The sequence below is a fragment of the Carassius auratus genome, chromosome 7, assembly GCF_003368295.1.
Source record: "Carassius auratus strain Wakin chromosome 7, ASM336829v1, whole genome shotgun sequence".
NCBI lineage: Eukaryota > Metazoa > Chordata > Actinopteri > Cypriniformes > Cyprinidae > Carassius > Carassius auratus.
In genome coordinates this window covers 1,704,514-1,716,026 of record NC_039249.1, presented here as the reverse complement: position 1 = coordinate 1,716,026, position 11,513 = coordinate 1,704,514, and the positions used below count along the sequence as shown (strand labels likewise).

Here is an 11,513-nt window from a genome sequence, read left to right as displayed (position 1 = left end):
GCTGGCTAGCCAGGTAAGTTTCAGGTTAGTTTGCACCAATCCTGGGTTTTGGGTCCCATGCAAAAGGTACACACAAATACATGCACTGCAATAATAAATATTGATTTCAACTACTATAAAAGATTAAATCTAATTAGCATTTGGCAACCAATCACCAAATGCTTGATTAAAACAGTGATTTGGAGGAATTGGAGGAATTGTCCGTGCTCCCGAACATCTGTTAACCAATTAGCTCCATTTCTCTGAGCTTTTTTTTAAACTCCTACCCTGCATATGCAAATCTAATTGCCATTATTTTACCTTCATAGGGAAAACAAAAGTGTTGCATTTATAATTTTGTTTTGTTTTGTGCATAAATCTTCTTTCCTCGTAGACATTGTGTGTGTGTGTGTGTGTGTGTAATTGTTTACACATTGCCTAAATGTTTAGGATTAATTTAGTAGCAAGATTTAATCTGTGTTACAAGTGAGTTCTGGGTTCTTCAATGAGTCAAAAAAACAAAAAATCATATATATATTGTTGCTGATTTTGTCTGTCGAGCAGAATCACCTTTTATGTATAATGTAATATGTAATAAATAACTTAGTAGACTCTGTAGTGGAAATGAACTTTTTTAGAGTTTTATTTATTAAAGGGGTCATATGATGCAATTTCAAAATTGTTACCAGTTCTTGGTGCACAATGAAGATCTGTAAAGTTTCAAATAGGGATGTCCAGATCCGATCACATGGTTTCAGACTCGATCGGAATCTGACATAACTTCCCGATCAGGACTCATATAAATATATATATATTTTTAACACCTCAGTAGTTATGCAGTGGCACAGAGTTGGACCCTTCTGACACACAGAAACAGCAACGCGTGTGGCAATACATCACTTTGTTGCAGAAACACTATTGGTTAAATGCCAGCAAAGTAGAACACGGAAGCAGCTTGAAGCAAAGAGTGCAAGTATGTCTGCGTTCTGGAGGTATTATAAAGTTGATGCCCCCTGCAGCTCTGTGGACGGTGAGAGACTTTTTAGTCCTGTTGCAAACACCCTTGATGAGAACAGAAACAGGCTCAAACCTGACAAGGTAGAGATCTTAGTTTTCATTAAGAAAAACATATATTTCCTTCAGTGAAACTTACCACTGTGATGTAAACACCTTGTTTAAACACGCCCCCATATGTCTACGTCACTATGTGGAAATATATGAGTAATGCCGCAAAAATGTTCATGCCAAGAAAGAAGGTGTGGTTTCAGTAACACAGTTAGTGTTGAAGCATTCATGAGATGTGTGTGTATCTAGGAGAAATCAAAACACTCTTTATTTGGGTTTCCAAATGCAGATGCATATAGGAGTCTTTAAGATTACTTACGACAGAACAGGAATGCATTTTATGGACGACTGTTTCATGAACCAAGGAGAGCAGGTTATTCTGACTTTTCCACAAAAGTCTGGTGCTTCTGAATCAGCTTCTTTAAATGTTTTGTTATTAGTTAAATATTTTTGCTATTGACTTTTCAAATGCAGATTTTTGCGAGTCGTGTGTGTGAGAGAGAGAGAGAGAGAGAGAGAGAGAATGAAAGCGAAAGAGAGTGAAAGCGAGAGAGACGGTCACAGTGGAGTCAGCTGTCTTAACTCTCCGTGTGTTCTGTAAACACATACGAGCTTCATCACTCTGTCTGTCATGCCACTCTGTTCACCATTCGGGCTTGAACTGATGGTAAAACTAAGGACTTTATTTTAAAAGATGAAGATTTATTCTGAAAGATGAAGCTCACGATTTTGGTAAGGGGAGTTACATTTTTCAACAAGTGCTTGGGGATTTGGCCTATCACAATGCCCTGGGGTTTCATTTTTAAACATTGTGAATGCACAAAATGGGTATAGAAACATGGATAGGCAATTTGGCCAATCAGAGCAGACTGTGCTTGTCAGAAGGAGGGACTTTATCTAAAACTACTCGTTTGAGAGAGGCGGGGCATAGAGGACCTACAATAATGTACAGTTTTTGAACAATAATGTGTTTTTTTTTTATATTCTATTACACAAAATACACAAAATAATCATAAGAACCCTTTAATTTGTGTATTTACGTTTCTGAGTGAGAATGTAGCTATGTTAATTATACAGTACCATTCAAGACCATATCATCGCGGAGTTCTCACGGAAGATATCTGTGAAACATCTCAAGGAAGAGAATAATAATAGAAACATCTTTCCTACTCTGTGTTGTGTTTTTTTTTTCAAGTAATACCAGTTTAGTCTGTCACATGATTACAAGGAATATGAGTGGGATGCTTATCTAGCTTATCTTTGAAATAATAAAGTTAGTACTCAGTTGCCTTTAGTGATTAAGCTTTTCTTCATTATAACTCAATGAACAAACAGCACCATACAAGAAAAATAAAATGTTTAAATAATTGTCTTTCTGCACTTCAACAACCACAGGATTCACTGAGGGAAGGGTGTGGCCCCAGAATTAACCCTCTGGAGTCTAAGGGTATTTTGGGGCCTAGAGAATTTTGTCATGCCCTGACATTCGTGCTTTTTTTCAGTTTCTTATGAATATCAAAATGGGTAAAGTCTAATCTCACTGTTATCAGCACATACTGGGCTATAATAATATGTGAGCATTTTTTAGAAAAAAAAAAAAAAATGCATGGTTAGTGAAAAACTAAAAATGTTAAATCACTTGCATAAGGCAATAAAATGCATACAGAACAATTGTTCCTGGGACTTTTGAGAACTGGAACTTGGAGCCTAGAATTTTTCTTTCTAAATTGTGAAAATCATCTTACAGAAAGTAAGATGATTTACTCACTTACAGAAAGCAATATATTGATTTAAATTTCCCAAGACACTTTTTTTTTTGTTGGTAAAAGTCATATGCGAGTAGGCGTCAACTATCATGAATATCATTGTGATTTACACCTGAGAAGACAAAGGCCTGCATAATGAGCTGCATAATGAGCCTCTCAGTCAGCTGTGTCACTGAGAGGGAGGAGTTACAAGAAAGAATGTGAGAACCAAATAAATCTATATAATTTTAGGTTTGTAGTTTATTTAGAATATATTTAATTATCCCACAACACAATTTAATATCCACTTGCGAGTGCAGTTAAACAGTTTATTAGGAACAATCAAAGCTGACTTTCAAACTGATTTTTTTTTTTTTTTTTTTTTTTTTTTTGCATCATTACTCCAGTCACACAATCCTTCAGAAATCCTTTTAACAATCTGATTTTATATATATATATATATATATATATATATATATATATATATATATATATATATATATATATATAAAAAGATTATTATTAGTATTATTATTAATAATATTGAAAAGAGCTGAGAATATTTTTTTTTTCAGGTTTTTGGGGGGGATAAATTGAGAGAACAGCATTGTTTGTTACATTTGTTACATTAACATTTGTTTGTTATATTTATATTATTTACATCAAGCTTTTGAATGATATAGTATTGTATATTGTTATTGAAACTTCATAATGTTTCACTTGATTATACATTTAGTCAGGAATTATAGTTTGGAAAAAGTCTTTGGGAAAAGTCTAATGTTTACATGTTACGTGAAAACTAGTACAAGTATATAAATAAATAAAAAGAGACTCATGTTTATGATCTCTGTTGAATAAAGTGCTTCATTCTTTTTTTCTGAGGAAATCCAAATCTCAAATCCTGAGGTAATACACAACACATCTTTTTGGTTGAATTATGTCTTATTCTTCTCATTGTGAAGCAAACAGTAAAATAAAAACTTGAACAGTCTCTCTGCGTTGTCTTCTGTTGTGTGGCGTATTCTAGCCGCGCTTCAGTGAAACATTAGAAACATTAGCGTTCAGCACGGGGGCGTGGGTCACATTAGAAGATAATGAAAGGAAATGTGAAAAACAGACATCGCATTGTTTTCATATAGATTACTTGATCACAGAATATTTGTTTTCAGCAGTTTAAAAGTAGACATGTCAAGGTATCTATAGATATCGCTCATGTCTCTCCGTTGAGTATTCACGGAGTTACAGTTCATTTTAATGACGTGTGTCTAAATGAAGTTCAGCGCAGACAAAGGCTGCAGACAGCACACCTTGTTTGTTCTCTTTATTTTATAAATGCACAAAGTTTTATTGTTATTATGTCTGTATCCAAAAAAGGTAGACATTTTACAGATTCGATTGATGTTTTGCTCTTATCTTATCTTTTCATTTAAGCAACTCATTTGAATGATTAATCAGTAAGGCATTTGGCAAAACTGTAGTCTGTCTGTGTCATTTAATTAGTTTAAAGTAATTACATTGATTATACTGCTGCTACCTGAAAACAGGATCATGCCTTGGGTTCCTCTGTTACTTCGTTAAGCATCCTCACAGTCTGTCGTATTTCTGTAGTTGTTCATGTCAGTTTGCAGTTTGAGAGCATAAACAGGAAAATTACTAATATTTTATTTTATTGTCATAGGTGTGTAACAGTATCCAACAACATTAAACATAATACTCATTTAGGTAATAGTACAACATATCAGGTTTCAAAATTTTATGGTGCAGTTTCATAGTAGACATTTTTACATTTATTATACAATTGTAATTTTTTTAGTTAACCATCAACAAATGGTTTGTGTAACCTAGAGACTAAAAAGCAACTTTAGTTTATAGAAGGTCTGGAATCAATCATTTTGCAGTCAGAAAAAGTTTTGTCAAACCAGCTTTAAGATAACTCAGAGCATCTTTATTCACTTCTTCAGCTTCAGCTTTTCTCCTCATCTCCTCCAGCTCTCGGGCCCAGTTTTCTTTCCCAGCCTCCCTCGCTCTGGGGATGAAGAAGTCCAGATGCTGAAGAGTGAAGGCAGAGTCTGGTTTTAATGCGATCTGAGACAGATGCTTGATGGTCTTGTAAGCTTCGCACAAAAGAACTGACTTATGGGTTTCAATCTCTTTGAGATCTTTCTCAAGGTGTTGCATTAGTAGTAAATATGTTTTGGTTTGTTCTTTGGATGTTTCATATTCCTTTTTTATGGAATCAAATTCAAACTGCATGCTGGAGTTTCTGATGACGTATTTCTTATTTTCCTTGACGTGTTTGCTGTGGTGACACTTCCCTGAGCACACGGTGCAGAACCCGTTTTTCATGACTTCACATTTACTGGGATTTGAACTCCACCAGCAGTCAAACTCATGACAGTTTTCCTCACAGACAGTGCAGGTCGTAGCCTTCCTGTGCTTCCATGACTTGCTCTCAATCGGAACCTTCATTTTTTCTGTCTTGTTTACTTTAAAACTAAAGTTTATACTTTGCTCAACCTTTGTCTTGTTATCCATCACTGCCTCCTGAATCTGAATTTTTTCAGCCTTTTTCTGCTCTTTCTCTTGAACTCGTAGCTGTAAGTTGCTGATGGATGCTTCAAATCTAATGCGCTCGGTAAGGACGTCTGATGTCTGCTCTAAACTTCTCCTGTTCATTTCATTCAGAGTCTGAAGGAAATCCTTCATGCCGTCTACACTGTCTTCCCAGGCATCTCTTTGAGCACGAACGTGACGTTCATTGGTGTGACGCTCTTCAGCCTGCCGGTTGTTGAATGAGAAATAAACAGGATCACCATTTTTATCTTTTCTGCAGGGGATTTTAGCTTTTTTAATGGCGCTGATGGCATTTTTTGGTGGCAAACCATCAGAGTGTGTGATTAAAAACACAATATTGTCCACAATGTCTTTTCCGAACAAAGACAGAATTGAACTAATGATGTAATGCTGTCTGTCTGAGAGACGATTCTTGGATGCTTGAGTCACGAAACAGATGGCATCAACTTCATGAACTCCATCATTACTCTGAAACAGAGTGGCTAAATTCTCAGCAACCTCCAGATCTTTGTCCAGTCCTCTAGTGTCTCCGTAGCCTGGAGTATCAATGATGGTGAGAGACATGGTACTCTTAACAGGAAAGACCTCATACACAGTGATTTCTGAGGTTTGTGATTCTGATTGATCTCTGGGTGCTTCTTCTGTGATTTCATACCATATTTGATCCTCAAACTTCACATTCAGTAAGTAGTTGATCATAGTGTTGATGACGGTGGTCTTGCCAACGCCGGTCTCTCCCACCAACAGAATGATTTTGTTTGGTTTGCTGGGATCTCTTTTCCTATAAGTCCATTTTCTGACTTTTCCATTTTCATCAAGAACTTTCCTCTCTGTGTGTAGACGAAATCGCTTTGGAGAACCTCTCTGAAGCAGAGAAAATCTGCGTTGTGGCAGCTTAGGCTTTCTGTAAATTTAAAATAGAGTCAAAAAGTGTTTGTGAAAAAGAAATTAACTCTAAATACCCAACAACCATTTTGTAATGATTTAAAATGTAAACATTACATTAATTTTGAGCAAAAACATTGAATTCCAATTACTAGAAACATTGTTTTAATCCAAAAAGTCCTCACGAATATAATCAGTATGTCCAAGTTCAACATATACCTCCAGCCAGACCAGCCTTAAAGGGATAGTTCACTTTCAAATGAAATGTTGGTATGTTTTATCTTACCTCAAGGGCTTTCAAGACGTAGGTGTCTTTTTTTTCCACAGTAGATTCCATTTTGATATTTTTAGGTCAAACTGTTCTTGTATGTCACTCATATAATGCAGGTCTATGGTCACCACCTCAAAGAGCATGCACAGAGAAGTCCAAATTAAACAATTCCCCATCATAAGTAGGAATGCACGATCATGATATTTCATGGCCGATTCCAATACCGATTTTTTTTTTTTTTTTTACAAGCAAACAGGCCGATTCCGATACCGATTTCCAATTTTTATTATTATTATTATTATTATTTTTTATCTTTAAGCAACAAACAAGAAAGAAGGAAAGTATGCATAAACAAGATGTGTATTTGGTATTTAATAGCCCAAACTGGCTTTTGGCTATTGAAAACAATAACCGTAACCATCTGAAATCAACAGCAGTAACTGCACAGTGAATAGCGTATATTCAATACAAACATAGATGGTACAGACATCAGCATTCAGCTTTTGTTTTTGAATTGGGTTGAAACTACATAGAACTGGCCTTAAATTAAAAGATTAACTGTAACCATGTGAAATTAAAGGCAATAACTGCATAGTTCTATAGTCCAAACAACACAATCAATACACATTCAATAAGATGTTTCTTAATTAGCATTCAGTATTTTAGTTTTTGAATTTGGTTTTAAATAAAAACAAAGGTCTAATACAAAAAAATAAATCAGTTTTGTCACAGTTTAGTCCGTTTCGTTTCTCATCCAACACGTGAGAAGTTGATCTGAACATCTCTTCATGGTGTACTCATGTTCAGTGCGCGGACTGGTACTGTATATGCTCGTGACGCGCAGCTTTAGTGCGCGAAGTAAAGGGGCTCTTATTTGTGCGCCAGTACACCAACGGCTGATCACTTCCTGCTATCTGTGCTTCAGACTTGTAGCTCTGCTCTTCCAGCGCTAAAAGGCTTCCCGTGTCCTGCACACAGATTTCAAAATACTTCTACACTAATGACATAGCAAACGATTACAGTGTGGTATGTGCACATGGGCGCACTTTCTGAAAAATTGGCTGAAAAAAGACCAAAAACCGGCCGATTGCAGATCGCATATTTTAAGCAAAAAACGTCCGGCTACCATTTATGGCCGGTCTACCGGTGCATCCCTAATCATAAGTACACATTGGTGGCCTAAGATAGGAAACGAGAGGTTTGTGTGAGAAAACGTCCAAGTGATCTGAGGTCACGCGTGCTTCCTGGTGTGTGACGTGTGCGTGTGTTCTGGCTTAGACTGCGCAAGCCATATCGTTGCGATACTAATAAAAATACAACACATTACTCACTCAATAGACAACGTGCCATTGGGACATTTGGCCTTGGCAAACTAAACACTAAATGCTGCGGCTCAACAGCGGTGAAAACTCATGATCTTCAGTCTGGCAGGTATGTGATGCCATACTGTCAATGTCCTCGTCGACGTCTTGTAGTTGTGGCATTGCTATGTTCTATTCGTGACAACATATGCTCTCCACTTCGGTTGGCATCTCACAACACTTGCTACTAAAACACCAATAATTTTGAAGAGATCTCTGTCTCTCTGAGGCTTGAAGACGTGCTGCTGCAACGGATGCTTCCTCCATCGCTCCTGAGTTCTTGATCTGTGTATTCTGGTTCAAAGAAATATGGTTGTGAAAAAAATTCAACGTTGTCTGTTGATATATCGAAATCCTCTTCCATTGCGATTTCCTTCATGTCTAAATGTGTGCAGATCTTCACAGTGAAATGTAACACTTCCGAAATCTCTGTGTCAACAATGAGTGACGTACACGCATGAGAGATCACTTCCTGTGCTTTCTGCCGATTGCGCAGACTAAGCAAGAACACGCGCACACGTCAAACACTAGGAAACGCGCGCGCCCTCAGATCAGTTGGACGTGGTTGCGTATAAGAGGTAAAAATAATATAAATACTGTTCATTTTCTCACACAAACCGCTCGTTTCGTGTCTTAGATCATCAATGTGTACTTACGATGGGGAATTGTTTAATTTAGTTTTCTCTGTGCATGCTCTTTGAGGTGGTGACCATAGACCTGCATTATATGACTCACAGACAAGAACAGTTTGACCTAAAAATATCAAAATGGAAAATACTGCAGAGAAAAAGACACCTACATCTTGGATGCCCTTGAGGTAAGCTAAAACATATCAAAATTTAATTTGAAAGTGAACTACCCCTTTAATACAACCATTTTTTGTATTATTATTCAAATAATCCATTAGAACATTCTCTCACTGTGTTTTAGGACCGTCGCTCATGCTGCTGCTGCGCTGACAGCGGTTTCTGGATAAATCCATTGTTGCTGGGGTTAAAATGTTAGTCTATCCTTAAATGCAAATCATGATTTCATTTACTTTCACTTATGTTGTTCCAAACCTAAAAAAAAATAAATAAATAAATAAATATATAAAACACACTTCTCACAATGTCTTGTGTCTTTATTTTTTATTTTCGCAAAATTCTGAAAAAATATTTATCTACTAGTAAAGCTAGTTTTGCAGCCTGTATAGTGATATTTTTATTTAAATTCACAATTTACAAATAATAAATAAAATTAAAAAAAAATAAAAATCCACATAAATATCAATTCAACTTCTACTCAACTAGCTTGCATAAGCCATAGAAAGAAAGAAAGAAAGAAAGAAAGAAAGAAAGAAAGAAAGAAAAATATTTTCACATAAATGAAAGTATATTTAGCCTGTTTTAAAATGTGTTCCTGAACTATTTATTGAAAATTTTGTTTGTGAGAGGGCATGCATTAATAGCTTAGGCTACTTACCCCATCTGAGACCATGTTGTTGTGAGTTCTCACAGCAGAGTTTTTGACTCATATCTGAAATGTCACAACTATCATAGAAACCTCTTTCCTGCTCTGTTTTTCCAGTAAAACCAGTTCAGTCTGTCACGTGATTAAAAATAATATGCAGGCTGGTTTATTTGTCTAATTTTGTTAAATCTGTGAAACCAGACAGTAAGTGGCTACAGTACTAACTAGTAGTAATTCAACAATTAGTCTTTTCTTCATTATAAGACAATGAACATTCATCACCTGAAGAGGAAAACTTTTATATAATATTCCCTCTGTGCTTCAGAAACTGTGGATTTTCACATGCACACATAAAATACTCAATAAAAGAACGTAAAGTTGGGACTTACTTTGTAAGTACTTCGTCATCCTTTCCAGTTATCCTCACTGTATGCACAGTATATTTACAATAAGGTTAATAACACCAGTTATTAAATAAAGTCTCAAACACCAGAGCCTCTTTTCATTTTCATTTAAACATATTTATAACTGAAATAATAATAATAATAATAATAATAATAATAATAATAATAAAATAGTTCAGGAAATGTAATTGGGTCATTCCTGGGATTCAATGACATTTCAACCTGTATATATATATATATATATATATATATATATATATATATATATATATATATATATTTTTTTTTTTTTTTTTTTTTTTTTTTTAACTACATATGATTAATTTTCTAAAATAGGCTACCCTACAACATTATATCAAACCTCCAAAAATCATATTTCCCCACTTCATTAAATACCTTTTTTTTTTTCAACCCTGTAACAGATAAAATTATATTGGTTTAAAAAGGATTTTACACAAAACTTGTTATAAAAAAAAACATCTGCCTGCTGCTCATGTGTCTTTCATAGCAATTTAATGTTAACAATTGTAACATTTATCATAATTTTCTTATTTACATATTAATGTGACAAGGGGTGATGGGGTTGAAGACTTTGACACATTTGAAGGGATACATTTCCTTAAAATTGTATTTTTTTGTTTCCCTCTTATATCGTCCCCTTCTTTCTGGGTCACCATATCTATATGCCCAAGATTGTCTTTCTCCTGCAAATGGGGATGCCATTTATAATGCATGCCACTTCCCAGCACAGTTTAAGTGGTCATACTATGTTAGAAATTATTTTTATAGCAAAAATATATGTTGTCATGATTTTGGTAAGTGGATATTTGCTAAAACCATGACTATTATATATTTTTATATTTAAATAGGCTGCAACCCTCTTTTCATTTTCATTTTTAAAATGCATGTGATTTAGGCAATATTTCCACATAATAGTCTGATTATCTTCACTCTGGGTATAATGAAATTAAATATGACAAATCACAACTCTGCCTTTTTTATTATTATTTTTTGTTGTTGTTGTTAAATGTCAGTTTTAATGAAAAATATAAGCCGTTATGAAAGTATAAGTATATTATACCTATGTTAGAAAAGTATGAAGTGAAATCTAAAGTTTTGTAGGAACATCTGTGTAGACAGTAATTGTAAGCAGCAGGCTTCTGCTTTCTTTGCTCACTCTGTTAGATTCAGTTATTTCCCAGTCAGGAAAAGTTTTTTCATAACAACTTTTTGACTTCTTCAGCTTCAGCGTTTCTCCTCATTTCATCCAGCTTCGGAGAAAGCACATGAATTTCAACTAACTGAACACTCATGGTGATCACTGGACTAAATGTGTTCGCTCTGTGTACACTCTACAGTCTGTTTACAGAAAAATAAATAAATAAAAACCTTTAATTACCATGAGTGTACTTTTTTTTTTTTTTAATGTGAAGTTATATGTTTTGTATATAACAAATCTGTTTGTTAATCTATGACTTTCTGATTTTCTGGACTGCTGAAGTAAAAAAGTTGTATAACCAAAACACAGCAGTTGCATGATTTCTTTGTAGATGGAAGCTGAAAAATGCAACTGGATGAGTGACCTCAAACTATCTCTGTGAGATACAGTAAACACGCTCTGTGCTTATAAGGAAACAAACTCATCTTTGATATCTGACCTTTGTTCTTTAAAGCTGCACAATTATGTTTCTCTACTTTTATTTAAAAAAAAATGATGAATGTTGAATAGATGAATACAGACTGAGATGAATTCAGTCAAGTTGTTTTATTCTGGAGT

The 11,513-nt window shown here is 34.9% G+C and overlaps 1 protein-coding gene across 1 annotated transcript; it reads right to left on the bottom strand.

Moving 5' to 3' along the window:
• Window positions 1-4,655: 4,655 nt before the first annotated feature.
• LOC113105422 (uncharacterized) lies at window positions 4,656-9,403 on the bottom strand. The gene is made up of 3 exons (XM_026266480.1): window positions 9,345-9,403; window positions 8,801-8,941; window positions 4,656-6,267 (listed from the first exon to the last, which is right to left on the bottom strand). The coding sequence occupies exons 2-3, from the start codon at window positions 8,860-8,862 to the stop codon at window positions 4,677-4,679; spliced, it is 1,653 nt and encodes a 550-aa protein (XP_026122265.1). The 5' UTR covers window positions 8,863-8,941; window positions 9,345-9,403; the 3' UTR covers window positions 4,656-4,676.
• Window positions 9,404-11,513: the final 2,110 nt, after the last annotated feature.

What these genes read in the sequence shown, in the direction of transcription:
- LOC113105422 (XM_026266480.1), bottom strand. Translation starts at nt 8,862, where the DNA reads ATGGATTTATCCAGAAACCGCTGTCAGCGCAGCAGCAGCATGAGCGAC. An exon ending in AGCGACGGTCCTAAAACACA is followed by an intron (nt 6,268 to 8,800) that starts GTGAGAGAATGT and finishes TTAAATTTACAG; the next exon opens with AAAGCCTAAGCTGCCACAAC.